Raw genomic sequence first — 26,191 nt, 5'->3', positions numbered from 1 at the left:
CAGCCCAGGTAACGTAGAACCACATCTACTGTCTGTTTTGAAGGTTTTTTTTCCCACCTAATGCCTGATGGTCACATTACGTAGTACTCCATTCAGAAATGAACTAATAACAATCATTTTTCTCTTTTTCTTTTTTTCCAGCTACCACCACCCCAGGTAACGTATCACATCTATTGTCTATTTTGAAGGTTTTTTTTCTCACCTAATGCCTGATGTACACATAATGTAGTACTCCATTCAGAAATGAACTAATAAGCGTAAGAATAAGCATTTTTCCCTTTTTTTTTTTTTTTCCAGCTACCAACAGCATAGGTAACATATCACATCTCCTGTCTAATTTTTACAGGAATGGTTCGGAGGTTTTTTTCTCACCTAATGCCTGATGTATACATAACGTAGTACTCCATTCAGAAATTAACTAATCATCGTAAGAATAATCATTTTTTCTCTTTTTTTTCCAGCTACCATCAGCCAAGGTAACGTATCACATCTACTGTCTATTTTGAAGGTTTTTTTTTCTCACCTAATGCCTGATGTACACAACTTAATACTCCATTCAGAAATGAGCTGATAGTTGAAATGATTATGTTTTTCTCTTCTTTATCATTTTCAGCTACCCCCACCCCAGGTAATCTGGTAAACTGTCTATTTTTACAGGAATGGTTTAAAGTTTTTTTTTAATCTCTCACACTTACTGTATATTTGCTAGCAGTGGTTTGAACTTTTTAATCACCTAATATCTGATGTACAGCGAACGTAAAACTATACATTCAGAAATGAGTCATAGAAAGAATGACTTCTCACACCTCTGTATATATTTTACATTTGGTGCACCTGAAATAGAAAAATGCACACACACAAGCGTCCAATTGCTTACACACATCTTACTGACACAGCCATGTTTTTTTCCCCCCACCAAATTCCTGATCCATACTGTTCTTTCAAAAATGTATTAATATTTACATAATGACATTTTGATCTGATTCACTTTTCAGTTGATGGCCTCCCAGGTAACCTCTTATACCTACTGTAAACGTATGTTACAAATTGATCTACAAGGACGCCTCAAACACATCTACATGCCTGTCGCAAGAGAGAAAAAATGATTTTATATCATCTTGATTGGAAACAAATGGGCACACGTGTTTGAGCTTCCCTTATAGATACTTTTTTGGGTGCCATAACTAATATAGTTTTTGTATTTTGTTAGTTGATGAAATCCCTATAAGTGGGATCTCACCCACACAAGCAAACATTCAAATCGACTTGTTCCCCACAAAAAAATAAAATAAAATAAAAGACACAGCTGTGTCTTCACCACTAGATGCCAGCAAATTGCCGTCTACAAATGCTTGCTATTACTAAAGTACGGCGAGAAAGCGCTCCGGTCGGAAGGAACCCAGAACCTCACAGTGGCTTGACGTTCGTTATTACACTTCCGGGTTAAATGACTTGAATTATGTTGACGTTGTCATTTTGGTAGCCTTTTGTGCTCTAAAGAACTTTCTTCATTTCTTTGTGAATGAATGTATAGCAAATACTTTTGATTTTTGTGAATTTCTGACCAAATGTCACAAGTACAAGTTAAGTCAGACAAGTTTACTACTTGTTCTAGTAAATTCCTGTTCAAAAGCACAAGTAGTGTACAACTAAAGACGAAATAATAATGACTTTCTATCAATGCTTTTCTTCACATTTCCCAACAGTGTACGCGCACATAAAAGCTGTCGTTAAATTTGCCCCGGGAGCTAACGTGACAGAAATCCTCCAACAAGTAAGTGCATGCAAAACGAGCCCGAAGGAGACGTCCTCGCGCGCGCTCTCTCGCGCTCTCTCGCGCTCTCTCGCACTCTCTCGCGCTCTCTCGCGCTCTCATTACGGATGTTTGCTTTCTCACAGTTCATTTTAAATGCAACTCGTGGTTTATGCGACGATGATTGCCAAATTGATGCAACGGTAACCCCCGCAGCAGACGAGAGACCGCCGCCCGTCGCCTAACTCCTCCGTATGCCGAAATGTTCGATGCCCACTGTCCCAGTTTGTCAATATTGATGTGTGCTTGTGTCTACTGCGATCATTTGAACAATAAAAGAGTGCAATCATCATCATTCCCGAGTCAAACTGTCACCAAGCCAGTGAAATCGTTTCTAAAGTGCGAGAGCGTCGTCGACTTCTTTGTGCTCATTATCTGCCAATGGAATCAAGCCAAAGCGGCTCAACCCCGGCATTTTGGACAGAATGGTTTCACTTTGTTAATTAGCTAAGAAAGATATTGATGATCATTACAGATGTCAATGACATGTACGGATTAAGGTGCCAGCTTCCGTCACTTTTAGGTGGACTTGAACGTGAAAGGATCTTTCCAGGTATATTCATGCGAACTTTGTCAGCCGATGATGTTGCACATAATCATAACCGGACGATTGTTAAGTGAATATGGGAATTCCATCCTTTCAAGTTGAAATAGACTCTCCCGGCCTGCCTCCCTCGCAACATATATATATATATATATACATATATATATATATATATATATATATATATATATATATATATATATATATATATATATATATATATATATATATATATATATATGTATATATGTGTATATATATATATATATATATATATATATATATATATATATGTATATCTATCTATATATATATATATATATATACATATATATATATATATATATATATATATATATATATATATATATATATATATATATATATATATATATATATATATATATATATATATATGGTAACAACTGCTGCCTCCTTTTTTAGATTATTTAACATGAGGATATTTTGGACCGACTGCAACTATACAGCGCCACCTGCTGTACCAACAAGTCAGTGTGGCGCATTGCATCGGTGATTTACTATCACTCAGTGAGTAAGCACGTGTGCGAGGCTGCAGCGCAGTGCGGATCATCAGCAGCAGCAGCAGCAGCATCACCACCAAATGGCTCAATTCCGAGGATTATTTGTTAAACTGGACCGGAATCGGGATGGTTTCATCTCGTTGTCAGAGCTGCACAGTGAAATGAGCTCGCACGGCATCTCGGTGGCAGATGCTAAGGTGCAGGTAAACCTTCTACGGCTTGCATGATGCTGACTACATTTTCTTCAGCTCCGTTCGTTAACATGTGCTTCTCGCACGTACTCATACACGTAGAATGTGATTAACTCCTACAACAATGACAACAATGGCCAGTTGGATTACGACGAGTTTCTCAGCTACATGATGGACCGAGAGAGGAAATGGAAGATTTGCTTTGAACACCTGGACAAGAACAAGAGTGGTGAGTGTAAATGATTGAAATGAAATTGGAGTAAATCAAATGGAAAATACCCCCACGGGCCACAGCATTGCAGGTACACCTGCACCATCTAATGCAGCGGTCATCCGTCAAAAGACCATGAAACGTTCCATGATCATGGAAAACGTTGCACTTTTCAAGTCAGCCGGCTGCAAACTTAACCCAGGTTCAAATAAAACTACCACATAACGCTGCAAAAGTTGAAAACGTTCAAACAAGAATACAATTGCCTTGGTGCAAATGCTCCAAATGTTGAGCCGGTTGAAATAGGACTATAGCAATTTTGAATTCGAAATCAAACTATGATGAACCCCCTCCGCCAAAAGACCGATGCAGGTTCAAATGAGACTTCAGTCGCCAAAATCCCGTAAAAGTTGCAGCTTTGATGTACGTATTTACGACTGTCGTTGCCATACATCGAGCAACAAATATTTCTTGTGCTATATTGCGTGTCTTTTCTGATCAGGGCAGATTGACCAGGAGGACATCGTCTGTTTGTTTAAGGAGATCGGAGTGGTCATTTCAAAGGCCCATGCCAATAAAGTCATCCAAATGTAAGACCCTTTTTTGCTCCCTTCACAACACTGGATTGAAAGTGGAACCTCCAAAGTGGAACACAAATCCAATGTTTTCTCAATTCAATGTCACCTGAGCGATCATAGAACTACCATACTATTTCAATTCACCCACTGGCGGATGTTTTTCTTGGGGGCAGCCGGCAATGATATCTCAGAGGGTCTGCAAAATAACAACAACTCTGCTTTGATTGTTTTAGCGGTTATTCTCTCGTTCTCTACTGCAACGACTAGGCACACTAACTAATTAACTAACTAACTAACTAGCTAGCTAGCACATAGCTGGTATAGCTACAAAGGGCCACTCTTGTGTGCACCGACAATGTTGCGACAGGATGGACACGGACGGTTCCATGACGGTGGACTGGGATGAGTTCCTGCAGCACGTCATCCTCAAACCGGTAGACGACATCGGCGAGCTGGTGTCGTCATGGAAACACAGTCTGGTGAGACTCCGTCGAGCCCTCGGCTCCACCTGGCTCCAAAATCAGACAGAGGTATTGTACTTCCATAGTAATGTAACTCATGCATGTCAACCTCTGAGGTACTTGACGTGGGCGAGAGTCGAGCGCTGGTGGCCATGGACTTTCCAGAAGAGATTTCCGGCATCAGCGCATGGATGAAATTTGTTTTGGGTGCCGGTTTGGCTGATGCCGTATCTCGGACGGCGACGGCCCCCATTGACCGCCTCAAGACTCAGTTGCAGGTCAGCACCTGATTCCATTCCATTTGCATGCGTGTGATTAACATAGGAACTGTGGTGTGGTGTGGTGACGAGCCCAAAAAGATTGCGTATGAAACTCCTTTTTGTTCTCATTTGGGTTGTCTTTGTAGTTTTACGGATCCAAGGCCTTCTCTCGAGGCTTCCGTGAGCTTCGTGTCGGTGGCCTCCGTGCCATGTGGCAAGGCAATGCTGTCAACGTCCTGAAGGGAACACCGCAGTCCACACTTCAGTGTCTCATCTACGCGCAGGTGAGCGGTCTACGTCCTGAAGGCAACACCGCAGTCCACAAGCTCCCAGAAGTATCCCCCCCTCGTTTCTAGTAAACCTTTCTTGGTCTGAATTCAGATGAAGGGATCCGTGCGGGGAAGAAGTGAAAAGAGTCTGAGCGTGCAGCAGCGCTTCGGTTTGGGTTGCGTGTCCGGCGCTATGGCTCACGCGGTCTTCTACCCTCTGGAGGTATAAAGCGTAGCCAAATAGGAAAGGAACCTTCTGCAGCTACGTGGGACTGCAAGCCTCTTTATGTCCTAACAGGTGTTGAAAGTGCGCCTCAACCTGCAGCGTGTGGGCACCTACCGTGGCGTGGTGTCTTGCGCCCGCTCTATCTACCAGAAGGAGTCCTTGTCGTCGTTTTACCGAGGATTTAAGCCCAGCGTCCTTTGCATGATCCCGTACGCTGGTGTGGAGTGTGCGGTCCATCAGGTAATGTGTTATCGAGTCTATCAAATAGGACTCCTGTCTGGAAACGGCTTTGGCAACAGATTCTTCATGCACTAGTCTATCATGATCTGGGCCCAGAGCCATCCAGCCTACAGCAGCGACTCAAGGCTCTTCTTCTTCAGTTTTGTGGCCTTCGCTTGCGGACAAATGAGCAGCTACCCTCTGGCGGTGATAAGAACGCAGCAGCAGGCACAAGGTAGAGGGACCCCTCCTGTATCTAAATTTGATCCCAGACGAGGGCTGCAGCACACGGTATTCTTCAACGTGATTTGGGACAGTTTCATCACCTGCTTTCTTATTTCGCAGCCGTCTGCCTCGGCTCACGAGTCACCTCACCGGGGGTCCTGCTCGGACTCAAACGGATATATGAAAGACACGGACTGCGCGGCTACTACAACGGAATGGGTGCCAGCTTTGTACGAGCCGTTCCATGCGCCCTCATGAACTTAACCTTATGCAGAATGTTTGAAAACCTCTTTTCTTCCACGGGCACATGAGGTTTGGTAGAGGCGTTGAAGCGTGTGTCGCGCAAAAATAATGATGCAAAATTTGTCCGTGTTCCAAGCAATAAAAAAAAGTGCCATTCTTGCTCAGATCATTGGACGGTCTGACTCGTGCACAACTAAGAGACTTTTTTGTTGTTTTGCCCACAAGCAAATGATTGTTGTTTAATGTGTGTTCGGTGTCCGTAATGTAAGGTCATATAAAATAATGTAATCACTGTGTCCGTCCATCAGCGTGACAATCTCGCGCGCGCCAATTATCGCGAGACAAGCAAGTTTCCCGAGATGCTTTTCGTTACCCTCCCGCCTATGCAACCCGCCATCTTGTCGCGTCGAGCAAAAGAGACATAGCCTGCCTAAGATATGTCGGACTACAGCAGCGTGGCTCCCCCATCCAGCGGCGGCGGAATGAATGACGCTTATAAAGACGCTCTTCAGCGAGCACGACAGGTGAGAAAAAGCCCGGCGTTCTTTCTACTTGAGCATAGTGTCGCTTTCGCATCGGGAATGTCAGGTATTGTGGTATTTCTTTTTTCTTTCGCCTTTCTCTCGCGCTCCTTCTGGCCTGGCCTCTCATCGAGCTACGCTACCGCGAGATGGCTTATGCTAACATGACGCCACAATGGCTGGCGGTTACCGAAAATGAGAAATTGCTGTCACCACTGAACTTGTTGTCCATATGTGGCTTCGTAAGTACGTCGTAAAGATGGAAATATTCGTATATGCGCTTAAAAGAAATTCAAAACGTGCTCACACGGGCTTAAAAAGCATTCCTTTGTTGGGCCACACTTCCGGAGGCAAGTCAAGCTAAAGGCCTCGCGCTTCGAGATATAAAAGCGAAGTTCCAAGAACACGCGTGACATTTCTTTCTGCTTTTTTTTTTTTTTTTTTGGATAAACAAATCACAATGTATGTGTTTTAGATCGCAGCGAAAATCAGTAATGATGGCGTTGCAGCCCCTCCGACGAGCGATTTCAACTACGGAGGCCAGAAAAGGCCCCTGGAGGACGCTGGTGGGTATTTTCCCATGCCTAACCTGAATATCGGTCAGTGACTTCAATCGATTCCATCCCACTTTAGTGATTCATTGCTTGCTTGGTGTATGTTTTTGCTTTTAACTGAACTAACCAAGCATATGTGTTTTTTAACTCTGTCAAATTTCACTCATTAATCCCAATGCATGATTTGCTACGTAAAGGTATGTTTAGTGTACTTAACAGTGTTCTAATTTAAGATTGTCCACAACAGCCATCACAGCAGTGTTTTTTTGGGGTGGTCTGCAAATCAAAGGCATGTCAGAGGAAATATTGACTATAACTAAGAAAATTACACAATACATAGATTTTTAATCTTTCAACACATTTTTCAAATGTGAGACAAGGGTATACAATACATATAATTTTAATCTTCCAACCCGTTTTTCAAATGTGAGACCAGTACTCCAGATCACACATATGGACCCCTTTAGCGTTTGTACTAAATAGTCATGGGCGGGTAGCTGGATTAGAAATGGATTAAAAATGGTCTGATTAGCCGTGTGTGCATCCTGGGTAATGTCATTTGATAAGAGTTCCCGATACCATAATATTGAATGAATTCTTAAAGGGCTGTACTACTGTTACATTTTTATGATCAGATGTGTTTCCTGTGTTATTTGAACTCAAGTTCACAGAAGATTTTAAAATTGTATTTGCCCTGAAAACGTCATCTGCTCAGTGCTGTCCAGTCATTTCCAGTAAATTAGAGGGAAAGATAGGCTTGAGACAATTGTAATGATTATTTTATCACATCGCCACAGACCAACCAGAGACGAAGAAGGTGGCAACCAATGATGGTGAGTCATCTACACGTGCAAGTGTGTTTGTATTCTGGTTGTAGCTCATCACTATTTGTTCTTTTTCAGCCTTTTCTGCTATGTCAGCAATGGGTGGCCCCCCAAGGTGAGCTTAGTTAGCAGAAAGAAATAACCGTGCACCCCCCCTTATGATTTGTTGATGGGGTAATCTGTAGAATTTTCTGTTTCTAAAATATTTGGAGCACTGAATCGAATGACACAAAACATTGCATTGTGCTATTCCCCCACCACCTTCAGATCAATATCGGAGGAATTCAAGGTTCCCGATGGAATGGTTGGATTCAGTAAGTTCACTAGCCTGTGAAAATCTCTTCCTGCAGTGAAATACACTGACGCGTTGTCCTTTTGTGCAGTCATCGGCCGAGGTGGCGAACAAATCTCACGTCTGCAGCAAGAATCGGGATGCAAAATACAGATCGCCCCTGGTGAGTTAAGTTTCGAGTCAGAAGAAGCGGTCGTGTTTTTGCTTGCAGCGTTGAATTGAGCTTTCTATCCTCCAGACAGCGGAGGCTTGCCCGATAGGTCGGTGACGTTGACGGGAGGACCAGACGCTATTCAGTAAGTACTTTTATTCCGCAAAAATCAGTTTTTTTTTATGACGTCATCAGCAACAACGTGCGACCTGGTTGTCTTCTTTCCAATAGGACGGCAAAGAGGCTGCTCACAGAGATCGTTGAGAAGGGACGACCGTCCCCGGCGTTCCACCACAGCGACGGTCCAGGCATGACGGTTCAGGAGATTATGGTCCCTGCCTCTAAAGCCGGCCTAGTCATTGGCAAGGGAGGCGAGACCATCAAGAGTCTTCAGGTGAGCGAGCGCTTTGACTGTCCGATCGAGCGAAAGTTCACATGCTTCGCAAGTTGACTTGTTGCGTTGCAGGAAAGAGCCGGAGTAAAGATGGTCATGATTCAAGACGGCCCCCAAAACACAGGCGCTGACAAACCTCTCCGTATTTCAGGAGAACCCTTTAAAGTTCAGGTAGGTTACAGGTCTGTCTTTTTTTTTTGTGTGCGTGTGTGTTATTTGGCTTTAGAGTAGAGGTCTCGATATTAGTTGCTGATCAAATTCAACATCTAGCCATTGTTTCATTTCAAATTGTCCAAATCCTGTGACTAAAATTGACATTCTACAGCAAGCCAAAGAGATGGTGATGGAGCTGATCAGAGATCAGGGCTTCAGAGAGCAAAGGGGCGAGTACGGCTCCAGAATCGGAGGCGGCGGCAGTGGCGGCGAGACATTAGATGTAAGTCAAGCGGTTCACTGAAAGGACAGGATTTTTCAACCAAGCGGTGACCTCACCGTAGTGCGCTTTCCTCCTCGAGGTTCCGGTTCCCCGGTTTGCAGTCGGAATTGTGATCGGCAGAAGCGGAGAGATGATCAAAAAGATTCAGAGCGACACAGGGGTCAGGATCCAGTTTAAACCAGGTTGTTTAGCGCCGCCACCACCACCACCTTGAATGCCTTTTTAGTAATGTTGGTCAATGATTAAATCCCATGCACCACGCTGACAAGCTGATGGATAACCCAAACCTATTTTTCTGAGACCTAAGGATGACATGAAGAGAAAATGAGTGAAATGAAAGTATAGTTTCTAATCTCCTTGCTCTTGCATTCTAGATGATGGTAGCGCACCAGACAGGATAGCACAGATCATGGGTCCTCCTGAGCAAGCGCAGCATGCAGCAGAGATCATTTCAGACTTGCTGAGGAGCGTCCAGGCCGGCGGGCCTCCGGGTCACGGCGGCGGACGAGGCCGAGGGCGCGGGCAGGGAAATTGGAACATGGGCCCTCCGGGTGGGCTCCAGGAGTTCAGCTTCACCGTCCCGACCATGAAGACTGGCTTAATCATCGGGAAAGGTGAGATCACCCACTCCGAGGCGCTCGGATTGGACCCAAATCATCGATGAATTGTCTTGCAGGTGGTGAGACTATCAAAGGAATCAGCCAACAGTCAGGGGCCAGGATTGAGCTGCAGAGGAATCCTCCTCCTCCCTCTGACCCCAATGTGAAGATGTTCACTGTCAGGGGATCGCCCCAGCAGATTGACTACGCCAGGCAGCTGGTAGAGGAGAAGATTGGGGTGAGTAAGGGATGAGAGGTTAAGTTTTCCCCGCCACAGATTCAAGACCAATCTCCACTGCAAGACTTTAAACATTTGGTGGATGGATTTTGTCCCTCCCAAATGGCAACTGTTGTTGAGCGATTGTGCAGGAATGGTGTATTCCTCACATTTCAGGGACCCGTCACGCCAATGGGTGGCCCACATGGGCCCCCTGGTCCACACGGACACGGAGGTCCCGGCCCACATGGTCCTCCGGGCCCCCCGGGACCGCCCGGTGCGCCGATGGGGCCGTACAACCCCGGGCCGTACAATCAGGGACCCCCGGGACCACAGTAAGTTCACAACTTGTTTTGATGCAAGCTTTGAAGTGCAACCGTTTTGTTAAAATGGCTTATTCTTGTCTTTGATTAGTGGTCCCCCAGCACCATACCAGCCTCAGGGGTGGGGCAACGGCTATCCACACTGGCAGCAAGGACAGCCTGATCCAAGTAAGAATCTGGTGGCAACATGAGCTTTTATGATGATCAATCCAATCTAAAAGTTTTTTTTGTTTTTTTCCCAACTATGGGTTCAGACAAAGCAGCTGCAGATGCTAATGCCGCAGCGTGGGCAGCGTACTACGCTCAGTATGGCCAGCAACCTCAGGCTCCCATGACGCCGTCAAGTGGTGCGCCAGGCACCACTCAGTCCAACGGTCAAGGTAATGTTCACCCCTGCGGCGTCAGCTTGAAAGTGGATTGACTAGTAGGTTCACGTCATTAGTCTTTAGCTGGTTTTGGTAGACAGGAGACAAGCCCCCCCCCTCCCCGCCTTTTTTTTTTTTTTTCTCTTTTTCTTTTTTAATAAATATCAAGGACAGGCTAGAGTCCTCCAGCATCTTTAGGTTGACAGCCCCGTAGAGGAGGAAGGCCTGCTCGGAATGATTGACGAATTACAAGTACCGTTTTTTTTAACAGGTGACCCACAGGCTGCAGGTCAGAGTGGACAGGCAGATTACACCAAGGCCTGGGAGGATTATTACAAGAAAATGGGTATATAAACGTAGTCTCAGTGTACACCTATTTGAACATACGTCAGTCTAAACAGCAACTGGGCTGTTAGTAATACGCCTTTTTTAAACACCAGGTCTGGACATGTGTCAGTATTTCAGCCCCTCGTGGAGTGTATTTTTTGAGCGCACTCAGTTTGACCTTGAGCAGCCTGTGCTGTTTAGACTGCACCACTCTCAATGTCTCCTGGACTGAAGCACCCTTTCATCCCCTTAGAGCAGTCTTTTGTTTCCAAGATATATTTGTTGTTTTGGACGTGCTATGATTGTCTTACTGCTTGACAAACTGTTTTTACCTGTGGGATGTTGCTTGAGTCCTGCTGCTGATAAGCGACTGCGCCACACACTGACAAACGCTGTGTTCTTTCCGCAGGTCAACAAAGTCAACAACCTCAGGACTACACTAAAGCCTGGGAGGAGTATTATAAGAAACAAGGTGAGTGCCCCCCCCCCCAACACACACACACACACACACAAAAAAGTTGAACGTTGGGTGGTGGCTGTTCTCCTCACGCAGCACTCTGCTGTAGAGATGTTGCTCCACAGCCTCCCAAGACAAAAGCAAAAGGTTTCTGACCCCCACTCAGAGACATGGGTGCCGGGTTCGTTCCCCTTTTTACAAATAAACAATCATTGGGACTTTAAAGCATGACTACGCTAGACTTAACCATTTATTCAGTTGACCAAGTATCTTATTCATTTAAAGGTGAATTACAATCACTGTGATTTCTAAGTTCCTTCGAGACTATTTCCAGTTAGAGGCCTGCCTTTCTTGTAATATTGCTGTGGCCACACGAAAGTTGTTCCCAGATACAAACGTATAAGCGATTGTTGGAAGAATTTCGCCAGGCTACTTTTTATGTGGACCAGTCAAATGTTGCTTATCACCTGTCTGTAGCTTGTAACATTTTTTTTTTTAATTGATGAAAGTTTCATACTTTATTTTGGTAACATTTTTTTTTTAATTGATGGAAGTTTCATACTTTATTTTTTGTGAAAGAGAAATTGGCCAAAAGTTTTGAGTTTGTCAAACAACAACGTAACTCGTGTACATTCGTTCCGTTTCATGAGTTCCAAATGAAGTCACAAAGTTCTTCTTTTTTTGTGTTTGAATTTACAACCGTGGTGCCATTTTGTTTAGTTGCGCCTTAAGTCTCCCATGCTTCTTCCAGGTCAAGCGGCCCCTCAGGCGGCAGCACCGGCGGCCGCTGCGGCCCCCGCCACCCAACCCGGCGGGCAGCCGGACTATAGCGCCGCTTGGGCCGAGTACTACCGGCAGCAGGCGGCTTACTACGGCACGGGGAACCCACAGACCATGGGAGCGGCACCACAAGCCCCTCAGGTACACCCCCCAATCTCCCCCTTTTGAAGAACCGCGTGCACGAATTAGTCCAGTAGGGATTTTTAACACCCCCCCTGCTCCCACAGGCTTTACAGGGTTCCGGTGTGAGCAGCAGCAGTAGCAGCAGTGTTCTAACCTAATAAACCTTCCTCCCTGCACAGGATGTCTGCAGTATTTTTTCCTGCTGTTAACATGCATCGTATCTTCTATGTATTTCTCCTGCACAGGGCCAGTAATGCGAAGTGGACATAACGTAAATGCTTCATTGTTGAACACAAAATCCTTTGTTAAATGTTTGGATGCAGACGCCTCGGTGAAGATCTTAAATTTCCTTGGTGTTTCACGTAGATGTCAAATGACCTGACGAGCACATCCTCTCTCCTCCATTTATATACACACTTGTGTTTTTCTTGTAAATGTTTTGTTTTTAGTGAGGCTACTCAACTCATTCCAGCCCTGTATCTCTACATTGAATGTGGTTAGAAGTCATGTTTGAACTGTAGACGTTACCATGTAAATCATCTCGGTTTTAAAAGGAAAAGCAATGCTTCTTGCCTGTTGTGTTTTTTGCAATAAAACAAACTGAAACCTCCTGTGTTGGTAAGTTGGGGCCCACCTAGTGAGGAGAAGAGGGCTGGCTGGCCGGCCGGCCGAATGCCACGTTAGCTACTAACTAGCGAGCCACCTGTGGGTTGACACAAAGCGATGATCTCCTGTTTCTCTCCAACTGTCTACAAGACGCTTGTTGATTTGACACTTGCCGTTTGCTGCCATGCTTTCTGTCTTGATGACTTGAGCCAGACGACTTGTGCGCCTTGTTGTTGTTGTTTAAAGTTGTCGAGCTAGTATGCCCATGTGATTGTTTTTATGCCTTGACGTGTAGACACTTCCTCCTCCACAGGCGAGTGTAGAAAAGTGGTAAGCAAGTTTTTTCTTTTAATCCCCTCTCGGAAAGTGATTGCAAAGAAATGTTGCCTATTTTATTAGTGTTCCCTTATTTTTCCTCCAGGACAGTCAGGTAAATTGTATGATTTTTTTTTTCCGTCCTGCCCACCCATGTACAAAATGATCAAAGCGATGCAAAAAAAGTCAATTTTTATTTTTTTATTTATTTTTTGCTCTGTCACTGCTGTTAGTGTCTTTTCCATTACGAGCTTTGAGCTCTGTTGGCTCGGGCATGGGGCGGCTAATGCAGTCCACATCCAAGTTGAGCCCTCCTATCCTGTAAGTACTCAAGCTGACAGCCTAATGATGCTTGCAAATGATGGATGATATTTTTGTCCCATTTTGCCCTCTCTTTTGTCTTTGGGTAAGTATGCACTGTTGTGAAGCCAGGCGTAGACTTTGACTGTTGAATTCATTTTGTAGCACTTGCTGCGTCAAACACATCAGTGCTGTTGATTCACCGTCGGATACTTTTTTGCTCGGTTGTCAGTCGTCGTTGACTTGTTCTCTTGAAATGCCCGCCCTTCCCCTTCTCTCGCGGCCACTGATCAAAATGTACAGCGTAGCATGTTCTCATTTAGCCTTCTGTTGTGTTGCAAATGTCATATTTGAGCATGTCGTACTGAATTGTGGACTTGTCACATGAATATCGATTGATTTAAATTGAGCACTGTGAAAAACTATTGGATTTGACGTGACCAGATCAGAAAGGAGGAATCATATTGACTGCATATATAGTGATATATATATATATATATATATATATATATATATATATATATATATATATATATATATATATATATATATATATATATATTGGTATGTACACATACATACATACACATACACACACGTATATCTGATCTTTGCAGTGTTCCCCCCCAGACCTTACACCTTAGGTTGTGCTGCAGTAACTCAGGTAAGCAAAGCCTAAGGAACTAATTGTGAAATACAGTGGAACCCCCAAAGATTATTATTATTTTGCGGGCGAATATGCATACGATGGAGAATGTCAAATCTTAAAAGCGAACGAACGGTCCGTGAGAGAGCGCCAATGTCACAACTCTTGTTTCTCTGCCTTTGTGTTGGTGTGGGAAGTCAAAAGGCATCTGTGATACCATTTTGTTACCGCCGGCCGTATTTTCAATTGACGTGTTTAGGTTGTGTCTCTAATTGTATACAATGCCTGTTCTGTAATTTGACTTGTCAATTCTACCGGGTCTAATTGGCCCCTTTATACAGCTGAAAGAAATTCAATGGAGAAGTTAGGCAGTGTGTTTAGTTTTCAAGTATGCCAATGATTAAGTAGGATGATAGTCTTTTTCCTGACCAATTAACACAACCGCAACAAAGTGACTGGGACCCATTTCCTGACAAAGGAATTTAACAGGAGGGTTGAAAGGGTTTGATGCTGGAGCTCAATGACTTGTCAAATGTGTCTTTGTCATTTGGAGAACGACTTGTAAGTGAACCGACGCCACGCCAATTAGTTTGGCTTTGGAGGTTCCACTGTCTTGTTTGACGATTTGACCACTTTTCCATCCATGCAAAGTAATGCTGACCTTGTCCATGAATTCATGCTTAACTGATGAAAATTGACTCACTCGTATGACTGTGGATTCAAAAGTACAAAGTTGGTTACGAGGAAATATTGCGTCTATGCATACTACGATAGGCCTTTACATATTTTTCCTGCATTCTCGTAGAGCTGCTCCAGAAGGTTAGGGCAATTTTCTGAAGGAAAAAAAAACCAATGTGCTGACCAATATTCTCTGGTGGTGTGTATTCTGTCGAAAGCGCAGTGCTGACGTACTCATTGAAACGCCTTCACTTCTCGCTCACAGTGTTGGAGGATGCTGCAAGCTTAGGCGCTAGAATCAGAGCCTGTGGTAGTTTCTGCCGAGCGTAGGCCGGCCGGGCAAGAGCTCCAGTGCTTAAGGTAAACAAAAAAAAAACAGACCCAATTAAAAAGTCATGTCATATTTGTGGACTGCAAAAAGTGCAAGCTAGGCATGTTTTCTGCTCGGGTTGACTGTTTTGAATGTTGCCAAAGTGATTTGTTTTTAAAAGTCGTCTGATGGTTGTCATATGAAGTCGTCGTTCTCATGGTTGTTGCAATGAATGCTTTAGAAAGTTGGATGAGGACAGGAAGTGAACTTTGAACATGTCGTGTCATGGAAATGTCCCACTAAGGCTCTGCCATTTTTAAGGGGGGTGGCTGGGTGGGAGAGGAGTTATTTAGCCAGGAGGAAGCCGCCTTAGAGGTAAATGTGCTGTACTATATGCTCACTTGTACTGTGATGTTCATTGACAATAATAAAGGTGTCATAAACAAATCTTATGACTAACTGCTGGCTTATGAGATCAAATGACTCATTAGGAGGGTTCATTTGCTTGTAATGTTGAAGCAAAGACTACTTTGAGTAAGTTGCAGAATATTTATCAACAAATCACTAATGTCATGAGTAAGTCACAGAATATTTATCAACAAATCACTGTCACTCGATGTTAGGACCTTTTATTTTGATTTGAATCTCCAGAGCATGAAGTAACACATTCGCCCAAAAGGGCAGCTGGTGGATATTTGATGACTACCACAGATCAGAATGCCTTTTAGTCAGTACGACTAATATCGCAAGTTGAATTCCAGCCTTTCAAAATAGACAAAAAGTGTGTGTGTGTGTGTGCGTGCGTGTGTGCGTGCGCGTGCGTGCACTAAAATAAATATTTCGCTCAACATGCATTTCATAAAAGACTTGTTTCTACTCTATTTGACTTATTGTAAAGCCTCCTCCAGGACAGATAGCATGATGGGCAAAATACAGCAACCGCTCACAGCATGCGAGGCTCCGGGAAGGGAAGGGAAGGGGTTGGCTGGCGCAGCCGTTGGGTCGCAGGGAGTCAATCTGCGCCCAGGTAAGCCAGCAGCAGTTGGGAGCGACGGTGCAGTAGGTGCAACATGTCCTCGGCCAGGCTGTCTGCGCTCGAGTAGCGAACCGTATCCAGGTCAAATACGTCCTTGAGGAAGTGCACCACCTGATCCTAAACCCCAATAATCCATTATGGTGCAAATGGACTCAGGTGTGCCAGGTTTTCATCAAACACTATAAGACTTACCTTGAAGAAGCAGCAAAAGTCGTGCAGGGGGCTTTTAGGGCCCAAGAAGCCCCACGCCAACACGGGACTGATCTGCTCACACAGTGTGTAGAAGCGGGCAATGAAGCCATCTGCAACCTGTTTTAACCAAAGAAAAGCAAATATGGCTCACGAAGAAGCTGGAGTCGCATACCACATCCAACACCGACTAAAGTTGGCCAATCCCTAAGTTTGAGAATGCGCTCCAAAAACGGACTACATGTGCTGGTGGAAAGCGGCGAGAACGCGCACAAACCTTCATATGCTGCCTCTTCTGCTTCAGTACTGACCAGCAGCTTGACGCCACTGCCTAAAAATGAGACCAAAAGGAGTTACAACTTGCGGCGGTCTGCCATTTCTCTTCTGCCCGCGCACCGTCTCCTTGAAGGAGCTGTTGAGCCAGTGGTTGTTGACGACGTTCTGGATGGAGACAGGCGGGTTCTCCAGGTCCTCGAAGGAGTCCATCAGGATGAAGTCCAGCACCACGTCATAGAAGTTGAGGTGCTTCACGCCCCGTGTGGCCAACTCCACTGCTGTGTTCTCCCAGTGCTCCGCTTGCTCCAAGAAGCACATCATCTCCTCAAAAACTTCCTCAAACCTCTTTGGGCTCTGAAATCCACAGCGTGGCCAAATAAACCGCAGCAGACTGCTCACGGACAGACTAGCACTTTAGAACTAGTCTGTCCATCCATCACTATCACTGCAGTTCTTGTACCTTCTGCGCTTTGACGATGATGGATGACAAAATCTTCTTCCCGGTGTCAGCCAGAAACAACCGAGTGGTTCTTTCACGCAGGATGAGCTGCGGACAAAAAGAACGGAACCTCACCCTTGCGGCTTTGCCGACAGATGGCTTGGCGCCACCTACCTGACATGCCTGCCGCACGCAGTGCAACTTGGCGAGGAAATCCACGTCGTCGAGGCACTCCAACAGCTCCGTCCTGACCGACGTGGAGCCAAAGCGGTTTCAGCGTCTCGACCTGTTCCTGCGTCGGACGCGTTTGTTTACCGTAGCACCCTGCAGGTGATCTTGCCCTCCTCCGCCATCTGTAAGGCCTCCTCATAGAAGGGATGATGAGTCAGCGTGTAGATGCTCCTCAGCTCTCTGCGCTCTGACAACTAGAAACGTTGTGTGCGAGTGAGACGGAATTTTTCAGTATAGGAGTGGGATGTAAAATAAGGCTGTTAAATGCTGGACGCCGTTCATTCTGTTTCTTTGACAAGAGAGCCACTCAGAGCGCCGTGTCAAATGTCACGGAGGTGCCTGGAATTTTCTCACCTCGACTGCGGACACAAAAGAGTCGGTGGAGGCGATGCTCATGCTGTCTCTCGGGCAGGCGTCTTCCTGCTCCTCTCGAGACAAAATATCTGACAGAAGACAAAATGTTAACACGCTCGTCCACACAATTAGTCGTTTGGACTGACTAACCGCCGCGGCTGCTGCTGGCGTTGGACCAAGGCTCTGACGTGCCCTCCAGCACACCCTCCAACTCGCCCTGCAGTCGGTAAGCCTTCCGCAGCAGCGACTTCAGCCTGTGGATAAACTCTGCACCCATAACATCCTGCAGCCAGGAAGGAATAAAAAAAAAAAAAAGGACGTACCTCCAAATGAGAAGAAGCACTGCAAAAAGGTTGATGGACGGAAAAAAAATGTAGACGCAGAAGCACATACTTCCGCGTTGTCCTCGGTGACGGCGTCCGCAGCTCCAGTCTTGACCGAGATCAGGTCGTCCGCCTCCTTGCCCCTGAACGTCAACGCCTCTTCCCACCGCCGTAGCGCCTCTTCAAACAAATCCATACCTGCCACAGGACAGGGGACACGTCAAGTGTGCTAAGTGCTATCTAAAAGCACTTACCCATGAGGTAGAGGCTCTCGGGAGTGGGCGCCACGCCGCAGATGTCGGCGTGGCCTAGTCTATCCCAGCAGCTGGACTCCAAGGCGCAGGTGCCACTGCTGGAGGTGTCCGCGCTGGACGCTAGACTCTCGGAACGCTCCCTGGGGTCTGCGAGCGAGAAAGCCAACTTGTGGTTGACCGTCGTCTTCTGACCATTGCTCTTGTCTGTGGGAAGATTGTCTCTTTATGAAACAATGTGGAACTCAACCAAATGCTGCATCTTTGTGTTTGACTCTTTGTCCTGTTCAATAAGTGTCCCCCCCATCCCCACACACACCAACTCTCGACAGGTCTATATTTGCTCACCGTACTCCGGCGCTGAGATGAACAACTGGATGCCGCCGGCTTGATCCCATTGCGGCGAAGTGGCCTTCTTGCGCCCTCGTCTCCTTTGGAAGCGGCGGGCCAGGAAGAGCAGCGAGACAGCGCCGAAGGCTGCAGCGGCAACCAGCTTCTTGGTGCCCGTGCTCACCTGATGAACACACACACACACACACACACACACACACACACACACACACACACACAGGCAAGTGTCACGTCTACATCTATTTAAGTAAGGGGGACGTATGTAAAATGGACTTCCTATTCAAAATGGAGTTGTAGAAGGAAAGTGACACACCAGAAAAGAGACAAAATACATTTGGCAGCCATAAATAGACAGACCAAAGTGTAACTCTAATCCTACCCCGAACTCCAGGACCCTCCACTAACCCAAATCCAGAGTTTGCAGTGATATGAGAGCAACAAAAAGCTTTGGAAAAAGAAACAGAAAATAGATCAATCAACTTCCCGGTGTACCTGCACCTGGCCCACGGAGCCACACACAGCCAGCGGCAGGTGGATGACACGCAGGGCAGCGGCCTTGGCCGAAAGCTGGGAGCATTGCGTCATTGCGCCGCTCTAGCCATGACACCGGTGGCTGGTGCTGGTGCTCGTGCGGCTGCGGGCGGGATATAACAACACCTCATTACATAACAGCTATTACAATTGCAATAAGATTGCTCATAGACTTAATCACATATCAGACAAATCAAGACTGAACGCTTTTCCCTATTTGAAAGAATCCATTTTCTGTACCGTGTGCATGGTGGACGGTGCAAAATGAGAGTTAAAATGATTACCTGTGCATGCGATTTCTTCTTCTTTTCCGGCGCCAGGCGGGCTGGTAGGGTAATAGAAGAGTTCGATCGATCGATCGGCTGACCTCCACAGGTGAAGCCGAGTGAAAAAGGACTACTGCTCGGCTAACGTCGGCCGCAGCTAGCGCTACTTGATGTATCTATTCGGGGAGTTAAAGCGCCCCTGCTCGACTAAACGTGGTATTGCATGTCAAAGTGAAGGTCGTTTTCAGATCTTTCAGCTCTTACATCATTCCAACATTGGTGGTAAATGAGCCCTAACTGCGGATTGTAATTCCATAAGCGCGTGTCTTTTATGACTCAATTTGTTCACATTTATTGCGTGTACAGGTATAATTAAAGTCTTTTTACTTGGCTTTTGCCACCCGAAAGTACGTACGCGTGACGACGTCACAGGGAAGCGCTCGCTATTAGTGCGTCAATTGCTGCCATTTTTTGAACAATTAGATTTTTTTTTTATGGGAATTTTCTTCATACGTGAGGACCAAAATTATGGTTTCCAATATAAACTTTCTCGCAGTTCTTGGTTGAATTAATCTCACATAAGATCTGGCCTGCTTCAAAATAAATAGTAGTACGTCATCATTGTATAACATGCCACAGATACGTCACAACAACGGAGTTTTTTTTTCTTCTTCAAGATTTTAGTCCTATTTCAAAGTGAAAAAAGGGATTTTTAAATGAAGCATTGGGAGAACGACGTATTTTTAAAAGTGAACTTGTTCAAATGATCAAAAGTTTCTCCCCTTGTCAAACTTTATTTGATACGTGCTAAAGGTCTAAAGAGGATTGAATTTCCAGTTATGAAGCCCTTTGGGTTTTCTCTTGCATTTTGCACATTTGGTTGGTATTTAATGCTATTTTCTTTCTCTTCCGGTGTCCTTTCATGTTTACTTCTAGACGTACTGTTTTCTTTGACGTGAATATGTATTGTTATGACTTGATTGGTCTCGTCCACGTTTTTGGCTAGATCACCCTTGAAAATGAGACTTCGGGAGAGTGGGGCGCGAAAGCGGGGCGGAAAGCGACGCCCGGCTGGATACCGCGCGGCGGCGGCGACGGCACCAACGCGGAAGAAGGGCGGAGCTTAGTAAGTTTGCTCGCTTGTGGCTTTGCTCGCTTGTGGCTCTCGACGGTGGACGGACGACAGGACGGCAATGACAAGCTTATGACTTTTCCAAAGGAAATCGTGAGCCCGTATGAGGGTTCCGTTTAGATATTTTCATTCGTGGGACGCCTCGATTCATCGGCCGGTAACATGGTAAGTGAGCTCCACGCAGGCAGGCAGGCAGGCACGCAGTATTTGCATCACCTGTTTGCACCTGTTGTCGCGCTGACCTGACAGCTTGTTGTTGTTAGCTGCACAAACCGCCGAACAACTTCATCTCCCCGGAAAAAGAGCATTTCTTGATTTATTTAAATCTTTTTTTTTTTTAATTCACGCCGTGGATGGGTTCTACTTTTAGTCAGACTTTTTGTAAGTTCAACAAACATTGATTCTTGAGATGGTAGGGCGGGGGGCAATACTCCAACCGTATTGCAGGAAAACAGGTTTGGTCACTGGCTTGTTTTCCGCCTTCATTTGACTCTCAGTTGAAACGGATCTTTTTGTCTCCCTTTTCCACTCCTTACTGACGTAAGATACATACGTTTAAAATTGAAAATCATATTTTGCAATACCATTTTAGTCATAAAACAAATACCTGTATTATTACTTGAGCGATATCCAACATTTCATCCACCTAATGTGGCTAAATAGCGTCAGACAACTGCGATCCACTGCAGTTTGAGATAGTCCGAAAACTATACTTGGATAAAAGTCCAATGTGGCAAAGGCAGAAAATGAAATGCTGCTCTCCAAGACAACAAACACAATAGCTTAAGAGGGGATGCACTAATATGACATTGTCCAAATGGATCAAAATGCTCTGATACTATGCGCCGATAGCACTTCATGCCATGTGGCCATGTGTTTAGGACACAAATGAGATGACAACACTTGTAATTGATACCAGAAAAATCACTCTTCATAGTTTATAGTGAAATACACCTTTGTGTATGATCCCAAAACATGCTTCGATCCTGATGAATGAATCCGGATACACACCACAAAATACAAATAGTGTTCAAATGAACTGGGGTGTTGCTCTCATCAAAGTTTGGTGTCTGTTTGGACAGTCAAGTTATTCTTTAATGAGCCGTGGCGCCGCAGAACACACATTGCTCGAGTTAATCATGTCCTCAGGGAAAGAGGACGTGTCTCTATTGGTTGGCCACTCTGACTTGTTGCTTTGCGTCCTCATGGTCAGATGCGCTTCCTGCTCCTCTTCAGTCGCCAGGGCAAGTTGCGCTTGCAGAGATGGTACACTCCCATGTCTGATCGTGAAAAGAAGAAGATCATCAGGGACATGACCACAGCCGTGTTGGCAAGGCAACCACGTACCTGTAACTTCCTGCACTGGAAAGACCTGAAGATTATCTACAAAAGGTGGGTGGGTGGCTGGGTGGGGCTCTGCATTCTTTCTTACAAAGCTTTTGTCATCTTCTCAAAGATGCACTCCCTGAGGAGATCAAGTCTCTAACTGACTTACTCACCTCACTCTGTCCCGCTTTCCCCCTTTTAGATACGCAAGCTTGTATTTCTGTTTGGCCATCGAGCACCAGGAGAATGAGCTGCTAGCTTTGGAGGTTATTCATCGCTACGTCGAGCTGCTGGACAGATACTTTGGCAATGTATTTTTTTTCTTCGCCTTCTTCAGTTCATATTGAAGCAACAGTAGTTGTGCGGACATTCAGCACAGTTCTATTAACAATAAGGAGAATTGTTTAATCTGTTCGTGTGACCCACCTCGTGTGACCTACCTCACATTCTACTTTTAAGAGTTACATTTTCCTTTGAGCTTGATTATATTTGATATACAGCAGTTTCCTGTTTTTTGGGTGATCTTAGTCTTTGTGTTTTGGTGCTCTCGCTATCATCTCATATGCCACAAGGTGGCGCCATGCCCTGTCTAAATATTAACTGGTGTCACGAAAGCGTTGTAGTGGGGGCATGAGCTTTTTATGTTGGGGTGGAGATGAGTTGAGTTTGGGTTGTTGAGAGGTTAGGAGAGTCTGTTTGTTTTGCACGTCAAATCAAATCCATTTTGAAGGGCCAACATTGCGTGCGTGCGTGCTTGCAGTTCCAATGTCGACTGTATTATCTGACATCATGCCCGGCCTCTCCTCCCAGGTGTGCGAGCTCGACATAATCTTCAACTTTGAGAAGGCCTATTTTATCTTGGACGAGTTCCTCATGGGAGGTGAAATCCAGGAAACCTCCAAGCAGATTGTGAACCGCTCCATCGAAGCCTCAGACATGTTGCAGGAGGTGAGACGCTCCGGCCAGCTTGAACCCGGTTTGATTCTCTCTCTGTAAAAAGACTCAACACCATTTTGAACACTGTTTAAAAGGCACATAAGAGGCATTTACATGGACAGCAGTAACCTGATACCTTGCAACGGAAGTCCTTAGTTTCAATAGCTGCTTAATCAGCTATGGACTGAGTTGTTTGTTTTTTCTTTTTTTTTTTTTCCTTTTTTTTTTAAAAATTCTTATTTTATGGCAGCGTCTAACTGATACCATTTCCCAAAAGTGGCCACAAATGGAAAACCGCTGTCCATGTAAACATTGCCACAGACGCACAAGGCGAAGGCAACACCAGTCACACACAGTCGCACAGGCTTGTAAGAATATTGTAATGTTGGAATGTGCTGCGGAGCGGCTTCAAAAAAACTTGGGCATACACAATTATTCCGTCAGACGAGTTTGATTTGTGCAGTGTATGCCCAGCTTTGGTCTGCGGGCCTCTCTCCCTCCAGGTGGCATCAGTTTCCAAATGTCAAATCAAATGCTTGGGTACATGTGTTTGGTAGGTAGTCTTTGTTATAACATACTTCCCTTTGAAAGGAGAAGGCTTCGAAGGCTGCCAGTTAACAAAGAAATGGCGCAGGTGTGTTGTAACACTTGACCTAATTGGACGTATGAACGCAAACACCGGCGCGACACACGTAGACGGATTCTTACCATAGTGGTATATGAATTATTTTTCCTCTGAGAAGAATGGCTCGTATTACTGCGGCTTGCTGAGCAATTATGACCAGTTCCTCCTCCACCACCACCACCATGTACGGCGGCGCCTATAGCTGTAGTTCTGTATGATACTGCCCCCAGGTCAGGTGGCCAGAAAGTGACTATGCCATTGAAGTAACAAAATGTGACAAAGTGTTGAATTGTATGCATTTCAAAATAATCCTCATAAAAAATACATAGGCTGCCACGGATTTGGGCAGTTCTTCTCGATTTTCTGCTCCACCCTTCTACTCTTGGCGGCAACTATAAATAGCATAACATTGTCTTCTGAATACAAACAAAAAGAAAGAATAGCTAGCTGTTCATCTTTTTTTTCTGTCTGTAACAGAAAATCTGGAGTCCAAGTGAAAAGAAAAAAGAATCAACAGGCAAAAAGAATGAATAAATGAATATGTTTATTTGTCAATTGATTGAATGATGTCGTTGATGATTTATTTATCTTGGGGAACCTGTTTATTGAATAAAGTTCTCACATTGTTACAGCAAAAAACTATTCCACCAAACACTAATTTTCCTTACTAGGTTTTGTATTGAGCTCTCTGCAGCACGGGAAGCTGTTGTTTCATTCAGTGTAGTTGTGTGGTGGCGCACTCGCTCGCGTCTCCGGTAGTCAGTGCGATGGTCCATTTTGATGAACAGTGGTGGTGCTGCGGCTGAGAGAGTCTTGCTCGTTTTCTGGATGTTTGCTGTGTGCGCTGCCTGTTTTTCCACCCTTGAGTGTGCAATGCTGTGGCTCTGCTCCCTCTCTCTTGTGTCTCTGCCTGCCTGCCCGCCTTCCTGCCAGCCAGCCAGTGTTGGTTAGCGGGCAGATTTGGCGTGGGAGGGGGCACGGGTGGCGTGGGTTTAGCCACGCCATGCCACGCCACGCTTCCCGTCATTGTTTCTTTGCGTGCTTCTCGCTAAGGGCTTGACTAACACCTGAATTTAGAATTGATGCCGTTAGCCGTTGGCCGGCTCCCATTGATTGTGATCATTATCGCTTCAGGATGGCAGCAATGATTGGTATGAGGTGGAGCTGTTTGGACCTTGAATATGGACAGACAGGTTAGACGTTCCGCTTGTGTTAGTGACTGTGTGTCGGTGTTCTTAATTCCAGGTGATGTGTAAACGTGTGCTTCTTCACCCTATCTATCGCACAATTGAGCCTCCAGACATTTGGAAGGTTATTGATCCTCTGTGTGCTTTTCTGCTTTCTTCTCTTCTAGACAATGGAGGAGTATATGAGCAAGCCGGCATTTTGACACTGGAAAAAGGGACCGAGTCAGCTCAGGACCTTAATATGCAAGCACAACAATTCCTTGCTTACAAGTCATTTGTTTGTACCGCCGCAAAAGGGTGAGAATATTTCAGAGCTGTCGTGAACGCTATTAATAGATTGCCATTTCAAATGAATGATTTCATTAAAGCTAGTTCACATTCCCAAATGAAATGTTGTTTGATTTTTTAATCTGTCTCATCTCCAATTGTGCCAGCACCTTTGTTTTTTTTTTGAGAACCTTTGCTCGTGTGGAAATGACATCTTGAGAACAATTTGGACCTTCTAATGAAATGTGTATTTTGATAACGTTCTTCCCATGTTTTTTTGAAAATGAGCAACGCAACTCGTCAAAAAGAAAAATAATACCGCTGATGCTTTATTCATCTGTGCTTCATCACACATTATCGAGCATGTACAAAATGGTTTAAAAATGAGCATACAGAGCACAACCACCGGTAGGCCGACGACGCAGTATGAAAGCGATTGGAAGGCAGGCTGAGATTTAGACTGGTAGATAAACCATCCGTAATCACAATGACGACAACTTCACAAACCCGGCTGGGATACACTTTCGTTCCAGTCGGCAAGCCAAATGTTAGCAACGTACTGGGATCTTCACATCTACTTGAATTGAACACGTTTTGAAATCGAATGTCAAGTAGACATGTTATGCAAACACAGTCTAAAACTTTACCAGTGTCACAAAACGTCATTAAAAACTCTTATCTGATATTTATAGAGAATTTTGGAGGAATAGAAGTGACAAACCCTGTGATTTGAGTCTCCTATGATGTCATTATATTTCAATAACGACCTTGCAGCAAATAGGGACTGTGTGTGTGTGTGTGTGTGTGTGTTTGGGGGGGGGGGGGGGGGGGGGTTACTTGTTTTTCTTTTTTTTTTTAATTAGGGTGATATCAGCTATGATTTGTACAAGAAAATGTGTAAACTAGATCACATCCACGATACAGAGAAAATTGAAATACTTGAATCATAGCGTTTACATTCCAGCCGCAGCTTTGTCACGGTGCTCTTCTCCTCCTCCTCCTCCCTCTCCTCCCGACACCGTGCCCGGGGCCAGGGCGGAGTTGTTGGCCTTCATCCCCTCCTCCTCCTCTTCCTCCTCCTCCACCTCCTCCTTGCTCTGCACCTCAGCGGGCTTCTCCTCCCGCTTGTCCACCGGTCTGCTGGCAGAGTCCGCCGCCTGGCTCAGGTAGTCCTTCACGGCCCTCTCGTACAGCTCGTAGGGGAAGCGGCCTTGGGTCTGAGCCCGGGTGTCCCGCTTGGCCATGCCGTCGGGTGGGTACTCGGTCAGGATTTTGGCCGCCAGATAAGTGGTCACCTCGTCCTCCACGTCGCCGCCGTCGTCGTCATTGGCCCGACGGCGAAAGGGCATTTTGTTGAGCTCGGACAAGAATAGATTCTCCCTCCGTCCGGCCGGCGGGGGCGGGATTTTGACCGCATTTGGATCAGGGTGGGTTCCCGCCGGGATCCTATCCGCCGTAGTCTCGACGGGTC

General features: G+C 45.4%; 5 protein-coding genes across 13 annotated transcripts in view; 3 read left to right on the top strand and 2 right to left on the bottom strand.

The window, feature by feature from the left end:
• Positions 1-525: 525 nt before the first annotated feature.
• On the top strand, positions 526-5,956 carry slc25a24l (solute carrier family 25 member 24, like). 2 transcript variants are annotated; one of them, XM_088396248.1, is made up of 11 exons: positions 526-1,774; positions 2,802-3,102; positions 3,193-3,319; positions 3,804-3,891; positions 4,247-4,358; positions 4,457-4,618; positions 4,747-4,884; positions 4,982-5,092; positions 5,168-5,335; positions 5,411-5,549; positions 5,660-5,956. In XM_088396248.1, the coding sequence occupies exons 2-11, from the start codon at positions 2,980-2,982 to the stop codon at positions 5,848-5,850; spliced, it is 1,359 nt and encodes a 452-aa protein (XP_088252374.1). In that variant the 5' UTR covers positions 526-1,774; positions 2,802-2,979; the 3' UTR covers positions 5,851-5,956. The 2 variants fall into 2 exon arrangements, with proteins under 2 accessions (XP_088252374.1, XP_088252375.1); XM_088396249.1 differs by lacking the exon at positions 526-1,774 and adding an exon at positions 2,065-2,366.
• A 189-nt stretch (positions 5,957-6,145) lies between these two features.
• fubp1 (far upstream element (FUSE) binding protein 1) lies at positions 6,146-12,756 on the top strand. 4 transcript variants are annotated; one of them, XM_088396238.1, is made up of 20 exons: positions 6,146-6,306; positions 6,779-6,869; positions 7,655-7,690; positions 7,760-7,796; positions 7,949-7,995; positions 8,065-8,136; positions 8,212-8,269; positions 8,356-8,518; positions 8,591-8,689; positions 8,844-8,954; positions 9,034-9,136; positions 9,329-9,568; positions 9,631-9,791; positions 9,948-10,105; positions 10,185-10,263; positions 10,344-10,473; positions 10,730-10,804; positions 11,195-11,257; positions 11,994-12,163; positions 12,250-12,756. In XM_088396238.1, the coding sequence occupies exons 1-20, from the start codon at positions 6,220-6,222 to the stop codon at positions 12,301-12,303; spliced, it is 2,034 nt and encodes a 677-aa protein (XP_088252364.1). In that variant the 5' UTR covers positions 6,146-6,219; the 3' UTR covers positions 12,304-12,756. The 4 variants fall into 4 exon arrangements, with proteins under 4 accessions (XP_088252364.1, XP_088252365.1, XP_088252363.1 ...); XM_088396239.1 differs by having other exon boundaries at positions 6,779-6,902; positions 10,185-10,261; positions 10,348-10,473; XM_088396237.1 differs by having other exon boundaries at positions 6,779-6,902.
• Positions 12,757-15,613: 2,857 nt separating this feature from the next.
• miga1 (mitoguardin 1) lies at positions 15,614-19,585 on the bottom strand. 4 transcript variants are annotated; one of them, XM_088396246.1, is made up of 14 exons: positions 19,266-19,585; positions 18,943-19,084; positions 18,448-18,613; positions 18,103-18,249; positions 17,919-18,046; positions 17,676-17,808; positions 17,526-17,614; positions 17,256-17,365; positions 17,115-17,187; positions 16,962-17,048; positions 16,622-16,855; positions 16,503-16,556; positions 16,229-16,345; positions 15,614-16,153 (listed from the first exon to the last, which is right to left on the bottom strand). In XM_088396246.1, the coding sequence occupies exons 2-14, from the start codon at positions 19,033-19,035 to the stop codon at positions 16,013-16,015; spliced, it is 1,572 nt and encodes a 523-aa protein (XP_088252372.1). In that variant the 5' UTR covers positions 19,036-19,084; positions 19,266-19,585; the 3' UTR covers positions 15,614-16,012. The 4 variants fall into 4 exon arrangements, with proteins under 4 accessions (XP_088252372.1, XP_088252373.1, XP_088252371.1 ...); XM_088396247.1 differs by having other exon boundaries at positions 17,256-17,302; positions 18,103-18,306; positions 19,266-19,584; XM_088396245.1 differs by having other exon boundaries at positions 18,103-18,306; positions 18,949-19,084; positions 19,266-19,583.
• Positions 19,586-20,302: 717 nt separating this feature from the next.
• On the top strand, positions 20,303-24,844 carry LOC148386920 (AP-1 complex subunit sigma-3-like). Of its 2 annotated transcripts, XM_088396250.1 has the most exons (6): positions 20,303-20,544; positions 21,593-21,771; positions 21,908-22,016; positions 22,516-22,653; positions 24,401-24,459; positions 24,621-24,844. In XM_088396250.1, exons 1-5 carry the CDS (start codon positions 20,542-20,544, stop codon positions 24,443-24,445), a joined length of 474 nt encoding a protein of 157 aa, XP_088252376.1. In that variant the 5' UTR covers positions 20,303-20,541; the 3' UTR covers positions 24,446-24,459; positions 24,621-24,844. The 2 variants fall into 2 exon arrangements, with proteins under 2 accessions (XP_088252376.1, XP_088252377.1); XM_088396251.1 differs by lacking the exon at positions 24,401-24,459 and having other exon boundaries at positions 20,307-20,544.
• Positions 24,845-25,020: 176 nt separating this feature from the next.
• Positions 25,021-26,191, bottom strand: part of LOC148386919 (secretogranin-2b-like) — a 3,902-nt gene continuing 2,731 nt past the window's right edge. Inside the window, exon 2 of the mRNA XM_088396241.1 lies at positions 25,021-26,191. This exon is cut by the window's right edge and continues 1,280 nt beyond it. Coding sequence (XP_088252367.1) covers positions 25,674-26,191 — 518 coding nt within the window. The 3' untranslated portion in view covers positions 25,021-25,673.

Source organism: Syngnathus floridae, chromosome 14 (assembly GCF_059516105.1).
Source record: "Syngnathus floridae isolate MCC-2025c chromosome 14, RoL_Sflo_1.0, whole genome shotgun sequence".
Lineage (NCBI taxonomy): Eukaryota > Metazoa > Chordata > Actinopteri > Syngnathiformes > Syngnathidae > Syngnathus > Syngnathus floridae.
The sequence above is the reverse complement of the archived record's forward strand: the minus strand, read 5'-3'. Positions and strand labels throughout refer to the sequence as shown.

Bases quoted from the DNA above. Each gene is read 5' to 3' on its own strand.
- slc25a24l (XM_088396248.1), top strand. From the start codon at position 2,980: ATGGCTCAATTCCGAGGATTATTTGTTAAACTGGACCGGAATCGGGAT. The intron at 3,103-3,192 runs GTAAACCTTCTA...TCATACACGTAG, and splicing joins TGGCAGATGCTAAGGTGCAG to AATGTGATTAACTCCTACAA. The intron at 3,320-3,803 runs GTGAGTGTAAAT...TTTTCTGATCAG, and splicing joins CCTGGACAAGAACAAGAGTG to GGCAGATTGACCAGGAGGAC.
- fubp1 (XM_088396237.1), top strand. From the start codon at position 6,220: ATGTCGGACTACAGCAGCGTGGCTCCCCCATCCAGCGGCGGCGGAATG. The intron at 9,569-9,630 runs GTGAGATCACCC...ATTGTCTTGCAG, and splicing joins TGGCTTAATCATCGGGAAAG to GTGGTGAGACTATCAAAGGA. The intron at 11,258-11,993 runs GTGAGTGCCCCC...TGCTTCTTCCAG, and splicing joins GGAGTATTATAAGAAACAAG to GTCAAGCGGCCCCTCAGGCG.
- miga1 (XM_088396244.1), bottom strand. From the start codon at position 19,035: ATGACGCAATGCTCCCAGCTTTCGGCCAAGGCCGCTGCCCTGCGTGTC. The intron at 17,049-17,114 runs GTAGGTGGCGCC...TTTTGTCCGCAG, and splicing joins GCGTGCGGCAGGCATGTCAG to CTCATCCTGCGTGAAAGAAC. The intron at 16,856-16,961 runs GTACAAGAACTG...TGTGGATTTCAG, and splicing joins TCATCGTCAAAGCGCAGAAG to AGCCCAAAGAGGTTTGAGGA.
- LOC148386920 (XM_088396250.1), top strand. The intron at 21,772-21,907 runs GTGGGTGGGTGG...TCCCCCTTTTAG, and splicing joins CTGAAGATTATCTACAAAAG to ATACGCAAGCTTGTATTTCT. The intron at 22,017-22,515 runs GTATTTTTTTTC...CTCTCCTCCCAG, and splicing joins TGGACAGATACTTTGGCAAT to GTGTGCGAGCTCGACATAAT.